At 45.2% G+C, this 27,882-nt stretch overlaps 1 protein-coding gene across 6 annotated transcripts; it reads left to right on the top strand.

Moving 5' to 3' along the window:
• Window positions 1-592: 592 nt before the first annotated feature.
• Window positions 593-26,686, top strand: LOC147632996 (uncharacterized). Of its 6 annotated transcripts, none has more exons than XM_086806014.1 (15): window positions 602-1,192; window positions 21,097-21,177; window positions 21,294-21,376; window positions 21,488-21,632; window positions 21,709-22,359; window positions 22,504-22,713; window positions 22,839-23,081; window positions 23,176-23,197; window positions 23,411-23,490; window positions 23,668-23,886; window positions 24,180-24,383; window positions 24,542-24,629; window positions 24,736-24,794; window positions 24,935-24,992; window positions 26,149-26,686. In XM_086806014.1, exons 1-15 carry the CDS (start codon window positions 707-709, stop codon window positions 26,304-26,306), a joined length of 2,787 nt encoding a protein of 928 aa, XP_086662140.1. In that variant the 5' UTR covers window positions 602-706; the 3' UTR covers window positions 26,307-26,686. The 6 variants fall into 6 exon arrangements, with proteins under 6 accessions (XP_086662137.1, XP_086662135.1, XP_086662140.1 ...); XM_086806013.1 differs by having other exon boundaries at window positions 24,171-24,383; XM_086806011.1 differs by having other exon boundaries at window positions 593-1,192; window positions 23,176-23,490.
• The last annotated feature ends 1,196 nt before the right edge of the window (window positions 26,687-27,882 follow it).

Genomic DNA, 27,882 nt, shown 5'->3' with positions numbered 1-27,882 from the left:
AGGCCCTGAGGAAAAACCTAGAACCGAGAGGGGAGAACGTTAATCCAAAGGTGGGTGCCCAACATCACTTCTATACTCTTGGGCCATATCAACACTAAGTGATAGGAGTAGAAGAAGCATAGAGTAGTTATGGACTCAAGGCGGCATACCCTATGTATACATGTTCACCTAAGCAAGATAATATTAACTATATTATGTTTTAATATTTCATGAACTTCACTTCAAGTTCAAGAGTGTGGGTGCATGAGATGGCCAGGCCTTATGTGAATTTACAGGATAAAGAGGAAGAGCACAAGAGGCAAGAGCTTAGTCCTTAATCCAACCCAAGGGAAATGCCCTTTCTCATTAGACAAGTTCACTTATATACAAGACCTTAGTTTTTAATCCAACCCAAGGGAATTGCCCTTTCTCATAGACAAGTTCACTTGTAAACAATCACTTATTAGTCTTGGGCTTCTAGACTAAACTTACTTTTGGATGCTCAAGTAGACCTTAGTCTAATTTTTATATAATGTAGATACAAGAGTGTAAGGACCGTTTCTCAAACCTTCCCCGTGTTACACGGGAATAGTGAAAATGAAGAATAGATATTGATATTGGCTTTCTTTGGGTGTATTACCTTAGTATAAAAGGGAAATTTTATGCAACCTTGTAATTCCTTTCCCGCCTACTATTTCATTTCCCATGACACTGCTTGAAGCTATCAATGGCGTTCCGTCACGATGCTGCGCAACCTCCTCCTCCTCCTTATCATCATCCCCATCAAGGGCTTCTTTCGCGTGAGGGTTTCTTGCGAACCCCAGAACTTCATCGCCCTCTCCTCGATCAAGCCAGAGGTTGCAGCTGCAAGTTCTGCTGGACACAGCATGCCTTCCTTCAGCAAAGGTCAGACTCTCCAAATTGCATGAAAGCCCCCTCTTCAGAGACGAAGAGTGAGTGTCCCTGTTCTCACCCAAGCAGTTTTGGTACCGATTCTGCAAAAGGATCCAGGTGCGGTCTGCATACTTCCTGTCGGCCTGCTGAAAGGCCTTCGCAATTTTCAGGGGCTGACTGTTTGCAAACACCCCGCCATCACTCCGAGCACACATATGTACCACGGACTCCCCAAACAGACGATTTTGCCCTGGGAACTGGCCTTCCACACGAGCCTGCCTTGGCTGCTAGGCTGCTTTCTCCATCAATCTTCAATCAGGTAGTCATGGCTTTTCTTCATCCTTTCATGTCCTATTTGTTTTGAGCAATAGATTCACGTGCCTCATCGGCTGTTTTTTTGGGGACAAAAAGGAGACTTCTATTAAGTATGAATAAACCTTTACAAAATCAGGGCTGGAAGCCGGAGCAAAACAAAACCTCATCCCAAAATGTAGGTTGATTGTAGCCAATATGGGGCACAAAGGTGCCAAGAGAGTCCCGTGGGGTCATCCTTGATCCCACTCCCTCATGAAAACATTGCACTTTGCATGTGCAGATCTGGAAGGTCTCTATATACGAGCCCATGTGGTCATAAGAGTGTGAATAATATCTCCCCATATAGTACAAATGCACTAAGTGTCATATATCTGAGTGCCCTCAATAGCCTTTGTGCATCTGGCTCTCCAAATCTGCCAAGTTGTGATATTTTTCTGTTCGTGGGCATTTTATGTCCTGTCGGCTGTTCTTCTATTGTGGCCGACCCCACTCATGGGGCCATATAAAATGGCCCCATGGCCCCCCACCTATTGTATCTTGTTTTCATTGCGGGATCTTGTGTATAGAGAAGAGTTACACACCTATATCTCTCCTTCTCTTGTGCTGTCTATTTTCTGCACTCTACTTGCTCTTGTGGTCTCAGATTTTGTTATCATCTCCACTGCGTATTTTGACATTGTATCAGAGTCCTAGGCTCTTGAAAGATCTTGGGAGTTTTCTGAGCAAGAGGGGGATTGTTACGTTGCTGATTGGTGGACTGTTAGGGATTGTTTGGGAAGAGAAGTAGCAAGAGGAAGGCGGGCTAAGTTGCTGGGCAGCCACTTGCAGGTTTAAAGTTTTTTTTCGCACCCACCCACCCTTTTCAGTTACATCCCCGAGATGGCAGATTTGTTAGAGATGGCTGAGAAGCATGTGAATATCCCAACTCTCCCCACGTTCCCAGTGGATCGTCAGTTGGACGGGAACAATTATGGCATCTAGAAGGTGATGATGGAGTTTGTGCTGGAGTCATATGACCTTGCTGATTTCATCGTTATTGAGGTTCCACAGCCGGAAGCAGAGGAAGGGGAGTTACTGTCAATGAAGAAGGACTGTGAGGCACAGGCAGATGTGGGATCGTGTCAACGCCAGGGTCCGGTCATTTATCTTCCTCAACTGCACACCACACGTAATCAATCACGTAAAGCATATGACGTTGGCCAGAGGCGTATGGAAGTCTTATGAGAAGAAGCTTGAAACAGAACGAGAGAAATTGAAGGCCGAGCGGTCTTGCAATGATTGTGGCGAGAAAGGCCACTACTGGAGAAAGTGTCCTAAGCGGACCGAGAAGAGTGTTGATTCTTCAACCTTAGTTGCAAAGACTCCTGCATTTGTGCACTTAGAGATGATGGACTCCGATGATTCCAGACAGTGACGGCCGGATGGAGATTATTCCCGACGGCAAAGGGGGCAAGCATGCTGGAATTTGAGGAGCATTCAGTTGCTCTACGGGAACGTGAGACTGGCCAGGTTGTTTGGGAAGGCGGTGTGGAGAATGGTATCTTCAAGCTCTCTGTACTCTCCTCATTGATAGGCTCTCAGGTTGGAGATCTGTAGCACTTTCGTTTTGGCCACTTAAATGTGGATGCTCTGCGGCGAGCTTTTCGAGACCAGATGGTGATTGGCTTGCCAGATGTTGGTAGCAGGCAAGGACGTTGCAGTTCTTGCATACGTGGTAAGCAGCATAGGGAATCCTTTCCGAAGCAGGCGGGCTTCAAAACCATTGGAGTTAATTCACACTGACTTGTGTGGACCTCAGCAGATACCATCAGTGGGAGGATCTCTCTATTTTATGTTGCTTGTTGATGACTGTACCAGATTCATGTGGGTCTACTTTCTTTCACAGAAGGACCAAGCTTTTGCACGGTTCAAGAATTGGCACGTGATGGTGGAAAAAGAGTGTGGATTGTAGGTAAAGACTCTCAGGGCTGACAAAGGGGGTGAATTCTCCTCGAATGTATTTCTCAGATTTTGTGCAAATCATGGCATCAAGAGGAAACTGGCCAATACAGGATCGCCTTCAGAGAATGGAGATGTAGAACGCAAAAAACAGGACTGTGGTGGAGATGGCGAGGATCATGCTGGAGCATCGTGATCTTCCTCGTCCACTTTGGGGGAGAAGCTGTGGCAACGGTTGTCCATATCCTCAACCGGTCTCCGACGACTTCAATGCCTAGTATGACTCTGTTTGAGGCATATTTTGGCAAGAAACCTCTTCCGTGTTTTTGGGAGTGATGCGTATGTATATATTCCGAAGAAGCAGAGGGGGAAGCTTGGCTCCAAATCCCGCAAGCTTATATTTGTGGGGTATAATTCTCTTTCCAAGGAATACAGATTGTATGATCCAGATAGGAATGAGATTGTTGTCAGCCGGGATGTGGTCTTTGATGAGCATGTTTCAGTATCCACTGTCGAGGAGCTGCCACTTCTTGGAGATCCAGAAGAGTCTGATGATGATTCCCCGACCATTGTTCCAGTTGATCCATCTCAATCAAAGAGCCCGCAGTTGGAGTAGAGCCCCCGCAACGGCAGGAGGCTCCACGATCTGTTCGAGTACCTAGGTGGTTGTTGGACACCCTTCGGGAGTCAGGTGTCACGGAGTTACCCTCCGAGTGGACCACAGAGGACGGCCCTCGAAGATCGCACAGAGTCCGTGATAAAAGCAATTTAGCGGAGCTTCTTCAGGTACACTATGCTCTGATGTCTCGTCTTATGCGGGACAAGGAGCCCACTTCCGTTAAGGAAGCCCTTTCACAAGATACTTGGAGGAAAGCCATGCAGGTGGAACTTGATGCCATCGAGAAGAACAAAACATGGGAGTTGGTACCGAGGCCGTCGAAATGGTCAGTCATTGGTGTCAAATGGGTCTCTAAGACCAAATATGCGTCAGATGGGTCGGTGGACAAACACAAAGCCAGACTTGTGGCTAAAGGTTATGCTCAGCGGCCAGGCATCGACTACGAGGATACCTTTGCACGGACAGCACGGATGACCACGATTCGGACCGTTCTTGCCCTTGCTTCTTCTCAGCGATTGTCATGTGCATCACAGATGCCATGGACATTTCTAGGGCTAGATCCAGAAGAGGCAAGCAGATAAAGATTATGAACCAGTAGAACCAGAAGGTAGGAGCTTCAGGTGACTCATCTGAGGTGGACATGGAGCATAGCATGGATCAGAAGGCTGTCGGCTGCATGGAGGCTGACATCAGCATGACCAAAGGACTGTCGGCTGCAGGACAGAATGTGCTGGCCGCAGGCGCATCCAGAAGACACAGTCGGCAGCATTAAATGGATTTTATGAATTAATAACTGGCCGACCAGCAGTCGGCCAGTTCCCCACATGCTCCAAGGCCTATATAAAGGCACCTTTGCTCCATGTTTGAGTCATTCTCTCCCACTAGGGGATTGGATCATAGGAGGTCCCATAGGGGACAGATTTAGGGGTTAACAACCTTTTTATGAAGGCAGCCCATGGCTGCAAGGATATGTACCTTTTTGTACCATAGTATATACTGAAATTCCAGCACTTCTCACTCTCTCTCTCTACTCTCTCTCTACTTGCGTTTTTGCATCAGATGGTGCGTTTTTGCATCAGAAGGTTTCCAAGAGTGTTTAGGGCTGAAAGAAGACTACCCAGAGCTTCCGCACGTTACATTGGTATCAGAGCATCAGGCTCAGCAAAGCTAAACACTGATTCAGTCCCAGATGATGGTGTACAGGTCCAAGGTACAGGAAAGTACACGGATTCGAAGCCCAAGGCGGGAACACAGATCGGGAAGAACTCCCAGGAGGTTTGTTGGTGGTGTTCCACAGTGCCAGATGGGGATGGCAGTTCCGTGAGCCAGATGGGTTCTAAGGGAACGGTCCCAAGGGAGGTTGATCCTCCAAGGGTGATGTGAGAGTGCCAGACTCAGTTCCAGGAATGAAGACCAAGACGGTGTTCAGAGTCAGGGCAGGAATGGATTGTGGACTAGAGGAAGACCAAATGCATAGATCTTCATCAGAGACAGAGTGGTTTGGAGAACAGATCGGATTTTCGGAGAAAAAGGTTTGCCAGGGATGGATGATGACAGAGGGACTTCGGAACAGGATTGGGATGATGACAGTCATCCAAGAGCAGGTTGGATTCCCGTCATCAAGTTTAGCAGAGGGGGATGTCATGTGCATCACAGATGCCATGGACATTTCTAGGGCTAGATCCAGAAGAGGCAAGCAGATAAAGATTATGAACCAGTAGAACCAGAAGGTAGGAGCTTCAGGTGACTCATCTGAGGTGGACATGGAGCATAGCATGGATCAGAAGGCTGTCGGCTGCATGGAGGCTGACATCAGCATGACCAAAGGACTGTCGGCTGCAGGACAGAATGTGCTGGCCGCAGGCGCATCTAGAAGACACAGTCGGCAGCATTAAATGGATTTTATGAATTAATAACTGGCCGACCAGCAGTCGGCGAGTTCCCCACATGCTCCAAGGCCTATATAAAGGCACCTTTGCTCCATGTTTGAGTTATTCTCTCCCACTAGGGGATTGGATCATAGGAGGTCCCATAGGGGACAGATTTAGGGGTTAACAACCTTTTTATGAAGGCAGCCCATGGCTGCAAGGATATGTACCTTTTTGTACCATAGTATATACTGAAATTCCAGCACTTCTCACTCTCTCTCTCTACTCTCTCTCTACCTGCGTTTTTGCATCAGATGGTGCGTTTTTGCATCAGAAGGTTTCCAAGAGTGTTTAGGGCTGAAAGAAGACTACCCAGAGCTTCCGCACGTTACAGCGATGGCCAGTGTATCAAATGGATGTAAAATCTGTGTTCCTTAATGGTGACCTGCAGGAGGAGGTGTATGTTGAGCAGCCTCTAGGCTTTGTTGTTCCAGGATCAGAAGGGATGGTTTACAGGTTACGAAAGGCCTTGTATGGTCTTAAGCAGGCTCCCAAGGCTTGGAATCAGAAGATTGATTCCTTCTTTGTTCGGACTGGTTTTCAGAGATCGGTTGCAGATCCCAACCTGTATCTCTTTCGGGAACGCGGCATGGTTACGATTATCATCCTTTATGTGGATGATCTCATTCTCACCGGCGGTCATGTGGAGCACATTGGCGTGACGAAGGTTGCCTTGTCAAAGGAGTTTGAGATGACCGACCTAGGCTTACTCCACCTCTTTTTGGGATTGGAGATCTGGCAGACCCAGAGGGGGTTTTTTGTCTCTCAGCAGCGGTATGTTCATGAGTTGCTTGAGGCCTTTGGGATGGAGAACTGCAAGCCTATTACTTCGCCGATGGACCCAAACACAAAGTTAATTGTTAATGATCCTTGTGAGCCAATTGATGCCTCGCAGTATCGGAAGTTGGTTGGTTCATTGATCTGGTTGCTGAACACCAGATTGGACTCGAGCTTCTCCGTGGGGCTATTGAGCCTTTTATGCAGATGCCGTTGAAGTCTCATTGGGACGCAGGATTACGGATCTTGCGGTATCTGCAGAGTACGAAGGATCTAGGACTCTTTTACACAGGAGGGGATGGAGTCAGACTCCTAGGTTGGAGTGACTCAGATTGGGGAGGAGATCAAGACACGAGGAGATCCACTTTAGGTTACAGTTTTACCCTCGGCTCAGGAGTAGTTTCTTGAAGCAGTAAGAGGCAGCCAACTATTGCCCTATCTTCGACAGAGGCAGAGTACCGGGCTGCTTGTGGTGCTGCTTGCGAGGTTGTGTGGCTGCGGAGGCTGCTAGGCGAGATTGGGTTTCCACAGAAGGAGCCCACAGTTATCTAGTGTGATAACCAGAGTTGTATAGCTATTGCTCGGAACGCGGTCTTCCATGCTCGGACCAAGCACATAGAGATACAATATCACTTTGTACGTGAGAAGATCTTGGTTGGTGACATCTTGCTACTTTATTGTTCGATGGAGGACAATGCGGCGGACCTCTTCACGAAGTCTCTACCTCAGGCTACGCTCAGGCGGCACTTCAGCTCCCTAGGGTTGATTTCACAGCCAGGAGCTGAGAGGGGGTGTTAGAAGTCATCTCCTGTCTTTATCAGACACCAGGGCCTCTGTTGTGGGTGTGCCCGCCCTATATAGGTGTTTTCTCATTTTTCCTCACTCCCCGTATTTTTTCCCCATTTTTTCCTATTTTTCTAGGGTGTGGGAGGCCGTGTAGGACCTGTTGGCTGTACCAGATGCTGGCCGATTGGTCACAGGCAATCCCATTTGCTCTCTGTTGCTGGCCGACTCCACACGTGTGAGGGCCAACCCTGATATGCTGGCCGACTGATGGTTTTTCTGGTCGTGGGCATTTTATGTCCTGTCGGTTGTCCTTCTATTGGCCAACTGCACTCATGGGGGCTTGTGTATAGAGAAGAGTTACACACCTATCTCTCTCCTTCTCTTGGGTGAGGTCCATTCAGATGATGTGGTTGATGTCTTGATGGGTGAGAGTCGAGACAGAGGGGGGGAACATTTAGGCTATACTGGAAAGGTGGCAGGTGATCCATATGAAGCCCATGTAAGGAATCAATGGTAGACCTTGGCATACCAAACGTGGTCATGCCCGTGATCTACTCCAGAGGACTCCGAGGTGATCCATATGAAGCCCATGTAACGAACCAGTGGGAGACCTTGGCATACGAAACGTGGTCATGTCTGTGATCTGCTAGCTGTTGAGAGGACTCCCCACAAGCAAGCCTAGGTAATCTGTTGGTGTCCAAGCCTCAAGGTGTGGAGGTGATGTAAGTCACTGTTTAGAAAGCATCTACCATCAAAGGGGGCTATTTGGAACTGTGCCTTGATGATGGGGTGTGGATTCGATAGTTTGCTCCAAGTCATATGGAAGAACATCATGACCTAGAGCCTCTCATTCCTCTCCAAGATCTGGACCCTAGTAGGGACCCCGTAAATCACCGCCGGTGCTACCAAAATGTCAAAAGAGCCATCCTTTGATGCTAGGTTCTTGGAAGTGTGTCTAAAAGCACTCTCTCTCGAGCAGGGCTAAGGCTGCATATTCCCTCGTCAATCTAGCCTGGGCTTTCGGATGCATGGTGAAGATTGGGCCAAAGAAGGTGACTCCTAGATAAATATAAGATGTGACAGTGTCCAATGGATCTCCCACGTAATCGAATTGATGTTCGGATGCTATTGAGTGAGAGGTATTAAAGATCACGATCTTGGTTTTCCTAAGTGGCTGTAAGGTCCTGCTTCTCAAAAAAGGTATGTAATGCCTCCAAATGCCTCTGTAATCCCTGGGCTGAATCTGAAATGAGCAACATATCATCTGCATATAGCAAGAGGGGGATTAAGGTGCATGTGAGGAGAACTTGTGCCTCCTAGTTGATCAATGAAGGTGGAGATCTCATCAATGTAAAGCCCAAATAGAGTCCGAGAGAGGGGGCATGCATATTTCACCCCGATCGTACTAGAGATCTCCTGTGACATACCCCGTGAGACTCTAATTTTGCTAGTAGCGGACTCATGAAGTGTTCTAATGCTCCACGTTATTTCTGAGGATACACCTCAAATCCTACAAATGCCTAAGGACACGTGCCTGAGGGACATTGCCAAAAGCTTTGCAGAAATCCACAAAGCAACCAATAACCTGGCTTCTTTGGGACCTGGCCTCTTAATGTTAAAATGTGGTCCAATATGGAGTAGATCCGCTACAAGCTTGCCTGTCCTTTGGCTCTCTATCCATGTATCTCTGCCCAAGTTCTAAGCTATGATTCTAGCATTGTCAAAGGTTTGCTGTGATCAAACTTTCTCCAAGATCCGCTAAACACAAGTTCACACGCAGTTAATCCAAATTAGAATTGGCAAGCTCAGGCTCCCCATCCAACCATAGATCGAGTAAACTGGATCACCCTTGAGCATGGGGGTCAAGGCTTCCTTCCATAATACAGACCCAACCAATAGGTCCTAGTGTTCCATATCACCAAGACCCGACCTGAGGGCATACTGTTTTCATTACTATGGACTGGAAAGAGTGGGTTAGCACTCTCATGGCCTAGGTAATGACCATCATGTTGAGATATCGAGCTCAACTAGTGTTGCAGACATTGATGACCCGCCAAGATCATCAAGTAACTGACAAATCTGAACGAGGGCGGATGCTTCTACATGTGGACTGTGTCGTCTAGGTTGTTGTTTCTTCTTCCTTCTGGAAGAGTGACCAAAATCAACCTCAAATGTGACCTAAGCGACATTGGCCGAGGGATTGGGATGTGGTGTAAGAGATGACCAATCAAACTTCTCTTCCGGGGCGGTAAAAGAAACTGATTGGGTGGGGGGACCTTGAGCGACTTGACCAGTGGGTCGCCATGGAGATAATCTAGGCCAATTTGTACCATTGTCTTGTTGCGGGTTCGTTGGGGGGATACCCTGCATAGTAGGTGCTGGATTATTACCCTCTCTTGACCGCCAATTAGGGGCATTGCTGCCACCTTGGTTGTTTTGGCAATTCGAGTTAGTGGGGTTGTTACCTCTATTTTCCTTGGCTTTAATGCCACACTCATCATCAACATGACCAGGCATTTGGCAATGAGTGCAGAATCTATTCTTTTTGGAAAAATTTGCCAGTAGGGAGTGGGTGTTGAGGCAGGGTTTTTGGGATCAGTATTGTTTCCTTGAGGTTTGCCTTGATTATCGGAGTTGTTGTTCCCCCTCCCTTGCTGTCCTTTTTGAGTAGAGGTGGTATTGGACACAAGGGCCCCCTCTTGAGTAGAGGAGGAAGATTTCTTGGGATGAAACTGGGCATGTAATCGAGCGAAGCACAAGAGTTGGCACTCACACTCATATAGGTTAGGCATAGGTTCTAGACTAATGGTGTGTGTGACAAAAGAAACTAGGAGGCAACTTGTTTAGTAAAGTGATAACCTAGTCTTCTTTAGACTTGGCGGAGCTAGTGGTGGCGTACTCTGCGTTAAGGCATCGGTATTTAGCAACCTTCAAAGTCAGGCCATCACTCTTTTTTATAGAGAAAAGCCAGATTTGATGTTCAAGATCAATGCGACGCGTGCGGATTTGATGTTCAAGATCAACCTTCACAGTCAGGCCATCACTCTTTTTTATAGAGAAAAGCCGGATTTGATGTTCAAGATCAATGCGACGCGTGCGATCACGTGCTGCAGATCTCTCTGCAAGGTGTGCCCATCTATCAGAGACATAGGGGAACTGTTGGAGTTGTGAATGAAACTCCGGTAGAAGGCCTTGCATGAGCTCCACTATGGCAGTGGCATTCCTAGCCTCCCAATAGCGAATGACTTCAGGAGGAGCTAGTGAGGGGTGGGGTTTTGGTTCAAGTCCCTTCACTAGGTTCCTGGAACCTTGGGAAGTGAAAACTTGTTCCATAAGATTAGCCCATGTGGTGTATTTAAACCCATGGAAACGAGTCTTTTCTATGAAAGCATTTCTGGACAGAGATGTGAAAGGAAGGAGGTGAGGGAGTCCAGGATGGTGGGTACCCATATCTGGAGTGTAAAGGGTGAGGAGGAGCTCGAGAAAATCTACTAATACCAGGCACAGGTGTAGGACTTGGCGAGGGTACTCCATAAGATGGAATATAAGGTTTGGCACTCGGCATAGGTGGAATACTTGGCTGAGGTACAAATCCTTGAGTGGGCACATAAGCAAGAAAATCATTAGTGCCAGAGATGGGTTGGGAAACCACCTGATATCCCGGAATGTTGGGTGGCACCGCAGTGTCAAAAGGCATAGTGCTGATAGATACCTGTGTTGGGTAAAATCCATACGCAGGACCCAATGGGGGTGCAGCCGGTAATGGTTGCATGCCAACACTAGTAGGAAAAGACATGGGTTGGGTGGGAGGGTTTTGTGCTTGAGGTTGAGCAGTATTCCAAAACACATTAGGAGCAGGAACATAAGGTGAACCAAAAGAGAAAACATTGTTACCTCCTTGAACACCAAAAATATGGGAGTGATTTGTACTCCTATACCCTCCTCTATTTGGGTTCACATAATTCCAGGGATCGAGGGTAGTTGATGGTGCCATATGTTGAACTTATGCTAGAGAAGAAGACACCCAGGTAGAAATATGGGAGTGATTTGTACTCCTATACCCTCCTCTATTTGGGTTCACATAATTCCAGGGATCGAGGGTAGTTGATGGTGCCATATGTTGAACTTATGCTAGAGAAGAAGACACCCAGGTAGAATTAGGAACATAAGCACAGGCACATGCGAACCTGACGCGGTCACCGACAGGGTTGATGATGATGGATCTCCGAACGACCGAGGAGGTACCTGTCCTTCCTGAGAAAAAGTCCCATACCGAAGTCCAAGCTGTCGGCTAGACTGAGTACCAAGGCTCTCCAAATGAGGCTGGATACCTGGGTCCAATACTAGCACACTGGCTGTAGGCATGTATCCTCCTCTGGCACACTGGCTGTAGGCATGTATCCTCCTCTGGAAGTGACGTCTGATAAGCTCGGAGAAGAAAGACGAGATGCCAAGGGTGTAGAGGGTGAGTAGGTGTAAGTGGGCGCATCGTCTTCCAATGAAAGACCTCAAATGGGGCTCTCCAGTGAATAAGGAGTCCCATCCTCCGTGTGATTTATATCTGAATAAGGAGAATCAACATCTGGTAAGAAAGGCTGGTCCTTCAGAATCGTGGGTAGAGGATCCATGCTGTGTGCTCTCAAGCCTTTTGCTCACGATAGCTCTGATACCATGTGAGGGTAAAAGTACAAAAGGGCCAAATGTATGAGAGATCAGAGCAAATCAACACAGCATGAAATGAGTGAGTGCATATATGATAAATCCACTGAAATGAGTGAGTACATATATGATGAAATCCACTACAAGAGCTCAGTGTGAGGCTCTGAAGGAGCAAAGAGGGCTGCTGTCCCGTGATAATGCAGAGGGTGGAGAAGGCCACAATCCAAGGCAGATGGTAGCCTGCTGTCCCGAAGAAATGAGCAGAGAGGGCTGCTGTCCCGGCGATGATGAATGAGGGCAGAGAGGGCCGCGATCCCGAGTTAGTAGATGCTGAAGTAAACCTGCTGAAAAGCTCTACTGCTGCAGAGAGGGCTGCTGTCTCATGTGTTGTAGAAAAACACTGATATCCTGTAGGCGAAAAGCTACAGCAGATCAGCACCTGAGAAACGCTGAGGTACTGTAGACAAGGTACTGCAGAACAGCTTCAGAGTAACACAAAGGTGCTGTAGACGACGACTGCTGCAGGACTGAAGCTTTAGGAAAACGCTGATTGAAGAGAATGCTCAGCCTGTAGATGTGGAAGCACCAGCAGCAGCAGAATGGTAAAGATGCGCTGCCTGAACTTTGAAGAAGCATCGGCTGCAGCAAGATTCAGATGTGTGTTCTTATTGAAGTGAATAATGTTTGAGTTTCTTTTATATGCTGAAGGACTGCTGGTCGGTCAAGGTAAGCTGTTGGCCAGCAGCAAAGACAAATAAAATGCCAAAAATGCCCTTTTGGGCTGGATAAAATGGCAGGTAAAGGCATGTTTTCACACATAGATCTGGCCATTGATTGGGCTAGAAACAAGATTAGGTTTCCTTTTAAAGGCAAGAATGTAACTTTTGATATAGGAGTTGAGGGGGATTCTATTCCATTCATTAGTCATGTACAGGTTCCTAAAGCAATAAAGCAATCCATTTCTTCGTACTTGGTATATGTGAGAGATCTAAAGGAATCTGAGAGTGATGAATCACTCCCAACTCTTGATCATGAAAGGAAAGATTTCTAAAGAAATATGAAGATTGTTTTGCAAATACTCTTCCAGGAGAGTTACCTCCGGAGAGACCGGAAGATCACCAGATTGACATCATTCCGAGAAGTTCACCTTCTAACCGACCTCCATATTGTGGGAGTCAAGCACAACAAGAGGAGATTATGAAGCAAGCGAATGAGTTATTGGAAAAGAGTTTGATTAGACCTAGTTCATCACCCTTTTGTTCTCCAGTTTTGTTGGTGCAAAAAAACTTGGCGTATGTGTATTGATTACAAGGCACTAAACAAGATTACTGTGAAAAACAGGTTTCCTACTCCTAGGATTGATGACATCCTAGATAGATTGGATGGAGCCACCATCTTTAGCAAGATTGAATTGAAGAGTAGTTACCATCAAGTTAGGATTAATCCAGAGGACGTTCACAAGACCGCATTCAAGACCACATTTGGAGTCTATGAGTATTTGGTGATGCCTTTTGGTCTTACCAATGCCCTAGCTACTTTCAACCGAATGATGAAAAGAATATTTCGGCCACATAGAAAGTTTGTAGCTACTTTCTTTGATGATATTATTGTGCATTCTAAGAATGAGGAAGAGCATTGAAAGCACTTGGATATTGTGTTTCAAGAACTGTGGAAGCACAAGTTGTATGTGAATGGCAAGAAGAGTGAGTTCTTTTTGCCAGAAATTCACTACTTTGGCCACATAGTGTCCAAGGAAGGGTCCAAAGGGGTCAGGATGGATCCAAACAAGGTCCAAATTCTGGACTTACCAAAGTCTTTTATGGTAGAATGTGATGCCTCAAGAGATTGCACTGGAGCAATCTTGAACCAAGAGGGCCATGCTGTGGTCTATGAGAGTCGAAGACTTCAAAGAGCCGAAAAGACCGCACCTACATATGAGAAAGAATTGATGGCTATCATTCATGCATTGAAGATTTGGAAGCACTATCTTATGGGTGTTGAGTTTATTATCAAGATGGATCATCAAAGTCTTAGGTACTTCATGTCTCAACCTAAGATATTCGGAAAGCACATAAGATGGGCTTGTTATTTGGCCCAATTTCATTTCCAGATTATGCATACCCATGGTAAGGACAACAAAGTAGCAGATGCTTTATCGCGGAGACCTATGAGCCATGCAATCTCTATGGGATATCATATGGATTTCACTGCGATGAAAGATCTCTATGCTACAGATGAGGATTTCAAAGATACTTGGAACAAATTGCAGAATGGAGACTTGGTGACCTCCGATGTCATCAAGGAAGGGTTCCTTATGATGCAAACTCGGTTATGTGTGACTAAAGATTTGAGGCCAAAAGTAATGGAAGAATGCCATGCTCCACCTTACATAGGGCATAGAGGCATCTTGACCACAACTCTGGCTTTGGAGAGTTATTTTTATTAGCCTAGCATGAGAAAGGACATTGAGGAATATATTCGAGAATGTTTGGTTTGTCAGAAGATCAAGTTTGATCAACAAAAATCCGTAGGATTATTGCAACCCTTGTCAATTCCGAGTGTTCCATGGGAGAGTATTGCTATAGATTTTATCTTTGGATTGCCATAGTCAGGATTTGGGAATGATAAAATATGGACTATTCTTGATAGATTCAGTAAGCAAGCCTACTTTATTCCAGTAAAGAAGACTATCCGCACAGAGCATATGGTAAGATTGCTTATTCAGCAGATTTTCAAGCACCATGGATTGCCTAAGTCCATTGTGGGAGATAGATCCTCAGACTACTAGTTTCTTTTAGAGAGCTCTTTTCGACAATCTGGGGATAAAGCTGAACTTCTTTTCGGTTTATCATTCTCAAACAGATGGACAAAGTGAGATTGCAAACCTCACTATTTGGATATGCTTGAGTGTTATGCCCTCAAAGCGAAGGATCAGTGGGAGAAGTGTTTGCCTTTGGTTGAGTATACTCATTCCTCGACAGGCAAAGCTCCCTTTGAGATTATCTATGGCAAACCATTGTTGTTGCCCGTTCTAAGAACCAAGGAAGAGATCTTCCATGCGGACGAGTTTGTTCGAGATTTGGATACAGCTTTTGCACAGGTTCAAAGAGCTATCGAGACATCTCAAGCCAATCAAGAGAAAGCTGCAGATAAGCATAGAAGGAAGGTCACTTTTGAACAAGGAAATTGGGTCTTGTTGAGATTCGAGAAAACAAGACTCAAAAAGTTTAAAGCTAAGGAGTACAAGGACTCCAAGCTTGCTCCTAGATATTATGGACCTTTTGAGGTAACAGTGAAGATCAATGACTTATGCTCTCGGATGGACTTTCCGGAGGATACATACTGCCTTCCATGTCAGCTTATTGAAACCATATACGGGATTGTCCCTAGAGGTCGAAGAACAAGAAGAAATCTTCAGTCGGAACAAATTGTATTCCATTCCGTGAGAAAAAGAGGAAAGACAATGTTTAGAAAGTTCCTCTTGAAGTTTAAGAATTATTCGCCTTTGGATGCGAAATAGATATTAGAGGAGCACATCAAGGACTATCCAGAGATACTTCGAGCTTACGAGGAAGCAATTGGTCCAGAATCCTCCATATGTATTTGAAGTACAAGCATACACATCTTGCGAACAAGACAAATTTAAGAGGGAGGAATTGTACCTCTAGTCCTCTTCATTGTATATATTCATATTAAAATGGAATCGATCATTATCTTGCTTATGTAATGGTTAGTTGGACATGCTCTAGTTCAGGTGGCAACGATGCCAAACAACCCAAGGAGCAAGATTTGTATTTGGGTGGCAACAATGCCATATGACCCATTTGACGGCTTTTTTTGTGCCAGATATCTTAGATTTCACAATTGGGTGGTAATTGCGACGAGATGGCCCAGCTGACTGTATTGGATTTCACAGTCGGGTGGTCATAGCAACCAGATGACTGTATTGGAGTTCATAGTCGGACGGTCAATGCGACCAAGTGGTTGAGATGACTATCAATGAACTCTCGAGCGGTCCTAGTGACCAGATGGCCTTGAGGATAGTCTGAACGGTTTCCCTTGGGACATAGTCACAAGGGACGGGGGACGGTAACGGGAGACGAGGACGGGGACAGGACGGGGGACGGCCATATGTAGGGAACGGGGACGGGGGTAGGAACGGCACTTAAAAATTACTTTGTCAGTACCACCCACTCGCCTATACGGGCAAAGCTTGCATGTCCATGGTTGTGCACCACCTCCATGAGGGGATGGGGTGTGATTGACCTCATCCCACCATGTCCATCCCGTCGTCCTTCTACGGGTAGTTGGAACTTGAAGAGCCACTGCCACGAGGAGGATGCCATGGATGATGGATGCCTCCTTGTCACTTGATAGCTTGAGAGAGAGAGAGAGTGAGTGAGGCTTGAGCCTTGAAAGTTGAGGGAGAACTTGAGTGTGAGGATGGGTGGGTGTGTGTGTGTGTGAGTGTGTGTGTGTGTGTGTGTGTGTGTGTGTGAAGCTTGAGAGAGAGAGTGTGTGAGGGAGAGTGTCTTTGAGAGGCTACAACTTGCTTGTGTGAGAGCTTGAAACTTGAGACCTTGGCCCTTGAGGCTTGCCGCTTGAGGGAGAGAGAGTGTGTGTGTGTGAAGATAAAGCTTGAAGTGTGAGAGGGAGTGTGTGTGTGTGTCTTCTTATAGGGAGGGCTCAGGGAGGCAAGAGAGAGGCCAAGGCCCAAAGCCTCAAAGGCTCAAGGCCTATGGGCCAAGGCTAAAGGCCCATGACTAGAATGGCTCCCTGTCGTCCCCGTTCCTACTGCCATCCCCCACAGCCATCCCCGTTCCTATTGCCGTCCCCTTCACCGTCCCTTGTGAGGGACGCCTCCAAGGGGACGTCCGACCGTCCCCCTGCCGTCCCCGTTCCTGAACCGTCCCGACTCGGCGTCCCTCTGTTCCAACAGTCCATCCCTTCCGTCCCTTGTGACTATGCCTTGGGAGCTAGATAGCTCAGCACTGGTTTCCGATGAGACTAGACATGACAATCCATGAACAGGAGGATCATTACTTGTGTATTGCATACTGATGTATGTTTGAATTTCTTTGACTTTGTGTGTTGTTTTTGATGTGTGGACAATGCTTGGATTTATGGCATGTGATAGTCCAGTACTTGGCATAACCAATAGATGCGCATGATGCATACCTGTTTGGACTACCTTCTGTCTAGTTTTTGGAGAAAGTTAGTATGCATTAATTTTATCTAACACATGTTTTAGGACCTGAAGACGTACCATCAAGAGGTCAAAGATAAGGCATTGAGATGTTGCCAGAAGAGGAGATGACACCACAGATATGGGGAAAGACCAAATGCACAAGTGAAAGAATGTGCACAAGCGGAAGCAAATAAACATGAGAGAGAGAAAGATTGCAAGCAAGAACTAGAGCTTTATTAGCTTGAGGTTACAGAGTACAAGAGCCAGCAAATAGGGCAGTGAATGATGATAAAATGAATAAAAGAGAGCAACTCTTATATACTTGTGCATGAAGCAGTCGGCTGTAGAAAACAGGCCGACAGAATTCCGCGACAGCATTAAGAGAAAGATGTAATATTTTAACACCCCCTTTGCATCTTGAAGTGAGCAAAAAAGTTAAAAGAAAACTGATGACGAAGATGCGACCATGGACACCTCAGCATGGCCAGTACTGAGTACACCTCGGAAAATGCACATGTCAGCTTATTGTCTTCAGAAAACATAATGCCACTATAAAGAGCAAAAGCAAATCTGCTTGGCTCCAAACTCAAAGTAGAACTGTGAACACATCACATCCAATAACCTCGAACAAATGAACATGGAACGCATCCTGTCCATAGTCTTTGCTGACCAATAGTTCTGGAACTCATCTGAACCATGAAGGAAACTTGGTTGATCTTGGAACTCATCCGGACCATCAAGTGAACTTGCCTGTCTTTATACTTGGAACTCCGACACACGGGTCCCATGCTCCAGATTTAATATAAGAGAGCTTTTGAAAGCTCCCTCTCCCTGCCACAAGCCGTTTCTGGAAGACGACATGCGGGGGGATGCCCTTAGGATCAGAGCAGAACACCAGTCATGTTCTCTCCAGACTGTAAGGCCTTGGGAGAGATGGGTTATCACTAGACGAGTCTGTGTCAGTGTCATGTGACTTGTCTTTGCCCTTCTTTGAAGACTTGCCCTTGTCACTGGCTTTGCCTTTGTCCTTGGACTGACAATCCTTTGACAGGTGGCCTTTCTTCCCACACTTGTAACACCGACTCCGAACTTTCTTCTGCACCGTCGAGAGTGCTTGATTTGGTCCAATAGATGATGAAACTTTCAACTTCCCCTGTGAAACTAGAATGGATTCCTCTTCCAAGAGGAGAGTACACAGATCATCAAACTCGAGGGAACATGTTGTGATCTGAACCCGCAAAGCTCGGGAAACCATGTCATAATCTGCAAGAAGCCTGATGAGGAGGAGAGCAGCTAACTGAGAAGAGGTCAGGGCAGTACCCATTGCCACTAATTGGTCATGAATTACCTTAACCTTCATCACAAATGACTGCATGGAAGTCCCTGCTAAAAACTCCAGGGAAAAGAGCTGACCCAATAGGTTGATAGACTGCATTGTAGAGTCTCGTGCATATAGATCTATCAGCTTTCTCCAAACAGAGGTAGCACAATCCAATGTTTGCACGGCGGGGGAGACCTCTGGTGAGATGGCTCGTACAAGTGCAAAGTGAGCTTTTGAGTCTTGATTCTCCCAAGCTGAAAGTTCTGCGAGAAAGGCGTCCTCTTGGTCCTGAGTCCACTTCCTAGAGCTGGTAGGGCATTCGGGCTTTCGTTCATGGCCCTGAACAATCTCCCAGAGTCTCTTGTGTGTGAACCAGACCTTCATCTGTAACTTCCAGTGATCATAGTTCGAACCACTGAGCTTGTCCTCCTTGTTCGTGCAGGGGGGACCCATGTCTGCCTCTCAAAGAAGCTATGTCTCAAACAACCTCTGTAGCTAAGCAATCCACGTGCTCTCTCAAGCACCTTTCCACAGGATCCAACTAGGGACTAATAGCCCCCTCTGAAGATGCAGGCTGGATAGTAGCAAAAGAAACCCAAAAAACACACCACCGGGAATCTCCTACCGGAAGAGGGAGGGGATCTTGGAGGGAGAAGAGTTGATGTGCCACTTGTCTGATGCACTTACTGAATCTGCAGCTAGACCTCCTCCACTTGCCTCTGTAGAAGAAAACGCAGCCTGGGGGCTGGCCAACAGCAGTTGGAGAGCTTGTAGAGCAAAAACGCAGCTAAGAAAGAAGAAATGCAGCCACTGTTTGAAGGATCTACAGCCCCGAGAATCTAGGGAAGCAGAGAGAAGCAGATTGTGCAGCAGCCAGACCCTAGGCGTATGATACCATGAAAGAATGTGCACAAGCGGAAGCAAATAAACATGAGAGAGAGAAAGATTGCAAGCAAAAACTAGAGCTTTATTAGCTTGAGGTTACATAATACAAGAGCTAGCAAATAGGGTAGTGAATGATGATAAAATGAATAAAAGAGAGCAACTCTTATATACTTGTGCATGAAGCAGTTGGCTGTAGAAAACAGGCCGACAGAACTCCACGACAGCATTAAGAGAAAGATGCAATATTTTAACAACAAGCTCACCAAATGGGGATAGTATCTAGAACTTATGGAACACTTGTATTCCGCATTTGAGGACAAGTGCGATATAAGAGGGAGGGAATGTAACTATTTGGCCCTCCTAGCTCTTTTCACATGATGAAACACATGCCCGGACACTGGACAGGATCAATGAAAGCATGGGAACATGGACTATTATGTTGGCACAAGGAAAAGCACCAGTTTTGTTTAAAAAGCAAGGAAAAGCAAAAAAGTCAAATTGAGTTGACCACAAGCGAAGGGCACCATTGGAAAGAGGAGACTGAGTTGGATCAAAAAGCTAAAAGCTGCTTTTTCAAAAAGCAGCCCTAGGGCCAAAAAGCTGAGAGTGATTTTATTATTATTAAAAGACTAAAGCAAAAACAGAAAGCAAAGCAAAAAGATTGCTTTTGGCAAAAAGCAGGCCCTCCCCAAGTATAAAAGAAGCTTGAGTCCCTCTTGTTGAGCATGAAGTGTGTGGAGAGTACGGAGATCATCTTCAACCTTTGCTTCCGCTAGTTTGTGGAGCTGTGCATCCGTCACCGCCAGCCTCCCCTACTTGCGCCACCGCCAGTCTGCTTTCTCTGCTGCATGCGCCACTGTGCCGCCTATCTCAGGTAGCGCCCAACTGTGCCGCTTGCTCAGCATCTCCACCTGCTCTGCCTGTGTGGCCAACATCGCTGCCTGCAACAGCAGCAGCAGCAGCACTGCCTGCAGGAAGTAGCGTCACATGTAGCCAGCGGTATACGAGCCCCACTGCCATGTGTGGAATTCATCTTGGTGTTCACTTTTTCGAGGAGTTTTTTTTGAGGTTTTACTACAGCTTGAGCATTGAGTTTATTTCTGGACATCATCTCAGCCCAAAGCACCCTAGTGCTTCAGTCCCAAGGCAGCCTGAAGTTCTCTTCAGCATTCAGCCTTTAGTAGTGTATCTCCCTCAGCAGATCTAGGTGTGCATAAGGCTTTCTGAAGTGACTTCACATTCGTCTTCAACCCATTTGATGGTTCAGTAGACGTTTGGTCTACGTTGTCCTTGTGTTTGGCATCCTCTGTAAATCATCTTCAGTAAGTTTTCTGCATTGTAACAGAAGTTCTCCAAAGTAATAAAGCAAATACTCGTGCTTGCAGGAGGGGGCCCTTAAGGGGGTAGATTGGGACCCAATTTGGTGTGGTCTTTGCATTCTCTCTCTCTTTAGCTCTATCTCCTATGAATAAATATAAAAGTGGGCTGCTTCATGCTCACTAACATTAAGGTATAAAGAAGGTCTTGTTGTGCGTTACACGATCATACCGTACTAGTTGCATGTTACAACAATGGGTCCACAAGTAGGTTTTGTTAAATTTACTTGCTATTATGGGGATGTTGATGATTTAAATTGATTATTATAAATAACCTTGTGAAGGAGAAGGGAACACAAAACACATCCAAAAGCTAGCAGTCTTAAAGTCAGTTTGTTTTTTGAGATCCTTAAGCATGTAGCATCTCTTGATTTGCATTGACCAAAGTAATACTCATAAGCTTGCCCTTGTGTCTTTTTCTGGAAATGCAGTCTAGAAACTGCAACCAGAAAAATCTGAGGATGGCAGCTACATCCAAAGGATCGGGTGACTGCATGGCACTGTCAAATCAGGTACATACAAAGAAGCCAGCTCGATTTTTATAAACGGCATCTATTGAGAGCATTATCACGAGTAAGATTTAGAGAAGAGAGTGCTATAAATACTTTGTCAACTGGATGTGCTTCAGATTACACTCTACAGCTGGTACTTGATTAGATGTAGTGGTGTTCACAGTGCAGAGGTAGCAGTTGGTGGTTTCTTAACTCCAGGGTACACTATCTTCTGCACCTAGTTCTGAATGTAATATAAACAGTTTTCCTTCTAGTTGAGGGTTTTATTGCTTCAAGGGGTAGCTTTTTTTATTTTTCTAGCTTGGTGCAGAAGAGCAGGTATTGAAAGACTGGAGACGACAGCCATTGTGCAACGCATAGAAAAGTGCAGGCTGCTGGCAAAGGATGGTGTTGAAGTCCGACTTGTGGGGCTGATTGATGATTGCACCACTGTTTCTAATGGCTTCTCTATTGAGGCAAGTAGTTTCATTGACAGGTTTATTTGTTATTTCAACCATTGGAAAGCTTATTTCTATATGTTTCTTTGGGCAGATGGTACATTCATTCCTTTCAGGATTTCCGTACATATGGAATCATGTATTGGACAATGAATTTCGAGCATGTAACACCAGGGACCCTGCATGCCAAGTCTCAGGAAGCTGTGGCTTGAGTGGTGGTGTGGAGATGTCTCAGTTAAGTTTTGAAGGGTGTTTAAATCAGGAAAAAAGTGTGCCACCACCACCGACAAGTGGCAACAAAGTGCCAGTTTCTTGTGATCCTGCATGCCAAGTTTCAGCAGGGAGCTGTGGCTTGAGTGGTGGTGTGGAGATGTCTCAGTTAAGTTTTGAAGGGTGTTCAAATCAGGAAAAGACTGTACCACCATTGAGTGGCAACAATGTGCTAGTTTCTTGTGACCTTGAAGAGAATGTCGTTATTTTGGGACCCAATGTAAGTAAAATTTTGGCTGCAGAAGTTCAAACAGAAAAGAAAACAAGTGTGATTATGAATAAGGAAGTGAATACCTGGCCTCCATCAGATGACAGTATACAAGCAGACACAAGCAAAGTAATGAATAACAAAATTCTGCACTCAAGCACTACAGACACCAATCTCGAGAAAGAGATCAAGAATGTAACAAGTGCCATCGAAGAGACACTGCAAGAGAACACTCATTCTGATCAATCTAGATGCAAGGCCAATCCGGTGAGTTAAAATATTAGGGCTCTTACTGTGAAGTTCTTCATTAGATCTTTTAACACTTGCAAATCTCATGCTGAGATAAGTTTCTGAAACGTCAAGATTCTGATTCTGATGTCATAAGCACTTAATTCAATGTGATTCGTCCAGGATGGGACGCAGAAGGAAGCTTTTCATGCACTAAATGAAGAAATCAGTGCAGTTCAGACACCAGGTGGTGCAGGTATAGCCATATGGGATCAATTGCATCACTCAGAAGAAAATCTGGGAAAGCTTGTAGACATGGGAGACAAGTCCATGCAAAAGTTACAGGTATCACCACGCATCACAAGATCGATGCACCGGATGAAAAGGCATTCAGTAAGTATTCTCGTTTGGAAGAAAATGACAAGTCTACCATGCACACTCTTCGACTAAGGCAATATGTCATGCTTAGTGGCTTCTTTATTTGTTTATGGAAGTGTACCTTATGGAATTTTATGCAGGATGGCAATCAAAACAAGACTAGCAATGTCTCAAATGGAGCTGATGTATTTGCACAGTTTGATAGCTGTGCTTTGAAAGATCGTGAAGAGAAACACTGTACTGCAGAGGTGGGGGGGCAGTGCAAATCCTGTGTAAATACAAGTGTAAATACAAGGTTTTGCACTTCCCCAGACACACTTTTCAAGAAGAGGGTGGAAGGAGTTTATTTTACAAGGTCTAGAAGAAAGTCAGTCAAGAATGATGTAAGCTTACATTTTGTGCATGTATAGTTATAATATGGAATATAAGGCTGTAAGGTCTCACTGCAACATGGAATTTATGAATGATGTATTGCAGAACACAGATGGCATTGATGCTGGTAAGTTTCTAAACATGAGCCCATGCTATTATACAGAAGGTAACGAGAGCCCTGTAGAGACTGGCCAAGGGTCTGAAAGAGTAGGCTGGATTACTGCTTCAGAAAAAGTTGGTGTGGATGAGTTTTTGGTTGTGAACTCATGCCAGTATAAAAGTGAGGTGGAACCTATCAAGATTGACCGATGGTCAGAGGAAGCTGTGTGTTTGTCTACAGAGATTCAAAAGCAGGAAAAGATAAAGAACAAGAAGAAAACCCGCATTTCAAAAAGTGAGGGTCAGTCAATCAATCATGTGGTATGTTATTGTATCCATTCGATTGTCTCCATAAGCTTATTCCATTAGAATTACTAGCATAGTCATGCTATACATGTCATAGCATGACCAGGGATGTCATAGTAGCATGCAATATAAGTGTATGATGACTTGTGCATTCATGTCCTTGCTACCGTGGATGTTCATGTTTTATTGCAGACAAGGGATGATGATTTACAGGAGGAAGTATGTGCAGCTGAGGTTTTGGAGATCCATGGTCGCAACATTAGAGAAGCAGAAGAAAATCTGATTGCTATGGAAGAAGTTGTGTCCCTTAAAGATGTGGAAATATCTACAAATGCTAAGCAGGAAGACAGATTGAAAAGGAGGGACATAGGCTCTTTATTGAGAACCACACGACAGGGCATCAATTACTTGGTGAGTTAGTCGCCAATGTTGAATCTTTTACGTTACTTACGCTGGATATGGATACCCCCCCCCACCCGTCCCACAGGCAGGGGGTTGGACAGGCAAGATTGTCCATTCATCATTGGCGGTGGCCAATATCCCCCCTATATGGTGGGTATATCTGTAAACAGTTTTATTAATGTTCAATCTGTGATTGTGTAAGCTTTGTTCGAAGCTACACTCACAGTTTCCGTCCAGAGATTCAGCTCCTCATCAGTCCAAAAATATGATTTCTAATGAAAGATTATCAATAGGTTTTTCAGGCCAGGACTCCGGCTAAACATCCATCAAAGGCAAAGAGTTCCCCTGTGTCTTATGGGGAAGTACAAGAGAAGGCAAGGTCAAAAGCTGCTGGCGGAAGATTGACAGAGGGTGAGATTGTGGATTTGCCAAGATATCAATCAGGAAATAAGCGAATGAATGCAGCCAGGGAGGGCAAGAAAGTGCACGTTTCATGCAAGACTTCGGTATGCTGTTTTATATATTTACTGCTAGTTGAGGTCTGATGGGTGGACTGCTAGTTGAAATGTGATTGGATTTGCCTGTAAGTTGTGCCATGTAATTTCACTTTTGTTTATCCAATCTGCTGAGCTGAAATTAGTTGCTCGATTTCTCTTTCTGTTAGATGCTTCCACCTCCACTTCCTCGTCCTAGAGTATCGGTATCGAAACGGCTCATTTCAGCAGCGTTTGGGTTGAAAACTTCTCGTTCTGGTATGCATGATCTGTATGCTTAGTAGATGCCTTGTTTTAACATATCTAGCATACTGTATCATGTTAATTTTTAATACAGAAAGTTTGATCACTTACACGTATACAGGAAGGTTGCTCGTTCCACCTTTAGCTCATTGGCGCAGTCAAAGTCTTCTACGAGATAAGGTAAAGGAAACCTCTGGAAGGGTGTTCTCCTATCTTTCATGGGTTCTTTTTATGTCATCACCAACCAGTTTACCAGTTTTGAGGTCATTAGTACCAGTATACCAATTGAGTATGTAATTTCTCATTGTGGTAATTTGCAGGATGGGGGGATAATTGCTATTTCAGACGGCTCAAAGGACATGAGCAATGTTGGCACTGGTAATGTGCTCCAACATAATTTGTGGTCTAATAAAGTTGAAACTATGAAAGGAAAAACTTAGCCACTGGGGAGATCTTTGAATCCACAAGTTTCCTGTGACATGTTTGCTTATCAGCTTCTTGCTTCAAGTATCCAGTCTGACAATGTCCTTCCTGATAACCCTGTTCCACTTTGTGCAGCTGAGAGCAAAAGACGGGGCCTCTATGCTGTACTGGAACGGGGGGAGTGCCTCCATCTGCATGCCGTGCATGCCAAACCAAGTGCCTACCTATGCATACCAGCACTCTGTATCTCCCTCGAGTGTCAGCTGTCTCAAGGACTCCAGGGCTAGCCAGGGGTATCTTTCTAGTGGAAGCTCCCATAGCCTGTGCCAATATGTCACTGTCTGGAATAGAGCTATATTAACGTCTACGGAAGGCCCCAAGGGTCTATGAGACCATAACTAATACAATGGTATGATAGATATACTGAGCCATGGAAGAACTGAAAAGGAAATGAGAACATGGAAAAAACACCAATGTGTATACATCCAGATAGCAGATGATTATCCTATGATCCCTCCTCAGCTAGTACAAGTCTCAGGGTAGAAAGAGGGTCAGGCCTCTGTGATGGGAGCATGTCATGTCGGCGGAGAACCTCCTGGATCTGTGTCTGTCTGGTGGAGAGTCTTGGTGCTTTAGGTCGGGGGCATCTGGGTCATACAATAGATTGGGCTCTCTTGCTAAGAACAACTCTGCCGCACGGGGCTGGAGCATGGGTATGGGTGGTGGGCTTTGAAGCCAGAGCAGAGGCACTAGTATGGGTGGTATACTCTGATGTGGATGCATGTATGACAGAAATCTGTGCTGGCTCTTTGGGAGGTGTCCTGTCGGGGTCGGCCTGTCTCTCAGCATTAAGCGTCTACTAAAGACCCAACGGCCCTATGAGACCAAAGTGATACAATAATGTCCATGGCATATTTCATCATGGAAGGGCAAATAAAATAGAAACAAATCAAAACTATCTCACTAGAGAGAGAGAGAGAGAGAGAGAGAGAGAGAGAGAGAGAGAGTACTTTTCAAATATTTCAAAAAAGTGATCTCTAAAAGGAAAAATGTATAGACCTACCTTTTACAGGCAATCCAATAACTAAGTAGACACTGCTTTTTGTTGCAGAATATTTCAAGTTCACGCCACCTACTGAGGCTGGGTTAAAGAAATTGCAGAAACGGCTTCGTGAAGCTGCAACTGAATGCACTCCCAAGAAAAAACCTGCTAGTATAAAAGGAAGGAGTATTCATAACGTTTTTGAAGTTCTTCAGAAGGCTCTATAGATAGAGTTGCTCATCTGTATTTGCTCTCTTTCAGAGGGCTATGTTTGTCGGCAACAACTTACTACACCAGGTTAGAAGCAGATGGAAGCTTCCCTTTTCTATGGAAGCATTTGGCAAATGTTCACATTCATAGATGGGCTGAAACCAGAAGTTTGATGATTTGAACAGATTTGAAATTAAGGTTATCCTTTTCGCCTCAATGGGTTGGAAACTTTTCTTCGTGGTTTTTTTGTTGTTTCCAGCTCGTGTGGCCGACTCTTTGCCCTTTTATGGCCTAAAGTGATCTCTTTGGTAGCAAGAAGGGATGCAAGAGGTCCCAAGGAAGTGTGCCAGGCTGTAAGAACCTTCTTTGGTGAATCAAGGGCTCTAATTTACCTTGATGTGGTATTGTCTTTTCATACGCGTCTCTGTGAATGTGAATACAATTTCGGGAATAAAATGGCTGTTAAGGGTAGGGAACAATGTGCAATCTTAACAACGTTAGGATGCATCTTCAACTTGCCGTAATCTTGTGTATTTTGCATGAATGGATGAAACCAAAACTTTTGTGCAATCTTGGCTTGGTTAAGGTAAGAAGTGGACTCATCAATGAAACCAACACTTGCTATATTCTTGTGTATTTTGCATGAATGGATGATAAACCAAAACTTTTGTGCAATCTTGGCTTGGATAAGGTAAGAAGTGGACTCATCAATGACGACAAGGACCTAAATTTTTGCGTTCTCCTAGGTGCGAAAAGGAGTACCTCTTGTAGTTTTCAATGGAAGCCAAACAAATTTATGCCAATGCAAACTCTACAAGCTTTCCTGGTATATGGCTTGTGTTGCCACATCCTCTCTCTCTCTCTCATAACACTTAGACTTTGTAACACCTTTTTTGTCTCATAGACCCTAGTGGTCTTTTGAAGACGTTAATAAAAGTTTCTTTCTTTCTCTCTCTCTCTCTCTCTCTCTCTCTCTCTCTCTCTCTCTCTCTCTCTCACAAGGACAGCACATTATGAATCCGGACATAGGAGGTTCTTTTGCTACCTACTTTGCTGTACACATAGGATTTATGTAGTACGTTACTTTTGGCAACTAGTCTTTATTTTTTTTTCCTTGTCTTCATTTCCAGTTTACTCAGGATCACACGATCATGCATATGATCTTTGGACACATGGAGGGTTCACAATCTAAGCTCTTGAAAAAAGGATTCTTCATCAGCTATCGAGCCCTATTCCTTTGAAAGGGATTGATTTTCTCTTAAGGGAAGGATATCTAGTGCCATGCCATTTTAGTCATTGCATTTTTCAATTCTTTGTTGCACTTGCAATTAGGGGATGCTTTGGGAGTCTCCTATTACATATTGTATACAATACTATTTTTAGGCTTCATAGGCCGTTAACGCCTAGTGATAAAAGGGTTTCCCTAGCCTACACGCATTGACTAAGTCACACGCTTAAGTGAAAAATACAACCATCGAAGTCTCTGTCTCACGATGATTCAACTGTGAGGAAATTTCCTTCGAGAGCTTTGAACTTGTCTGCAACAAGGAGGATTATTGTGAATCAACTAGAGAAGATTACACTCATGGAAGA

This window comes from Cibotium barometz, chromosome 12 (genome assembly GCF_041138505.1).
Source record: "Cibotium barometz isolate CiBa-2024 chromosome 12, ASM4113850v1, whole genome shotgun sequence".
Taxonomy (NCBI): Eukaryota; Viridiplantae; Streptophyta; class Polypodiopsida; order Cyatheales; family Cibotiaceae; genus Cibotium; species Cibotium barometz.
The sequence above is the reverse complement of the archived record's forward strand: the minus strand, read 5'-3'. Positions and strand labels throughout refer to the sequence as shown.

What these genes read in the sequence shown, in the direction of transcription:
- LOC147632996 (XM_086806009.1), top strand. Translation starts at nt 707, where the DNA reads ATGGCGTTCCGTCACGATGCTGCGCAACCTCCTCCTCCTCCTTATCAT. An exon ending in GAAAGTCAGTCAAGAATGAT is followed by an intron (nt 23,082 to 23,175) that starts GTAAGCTTACAT and finishes GATGTATTGCAG; the next exon opens with AACACAGATGGCATTGATGC. An exon ending in GACAGGGCATCAATTACTTG is followed by an intron (nt 23,887 to 24,170) that starts GTGAGTTAGTCG and finishes GATTATCAATAG; the next exon opens with GTTTTTCAGGCCAGGACTCC.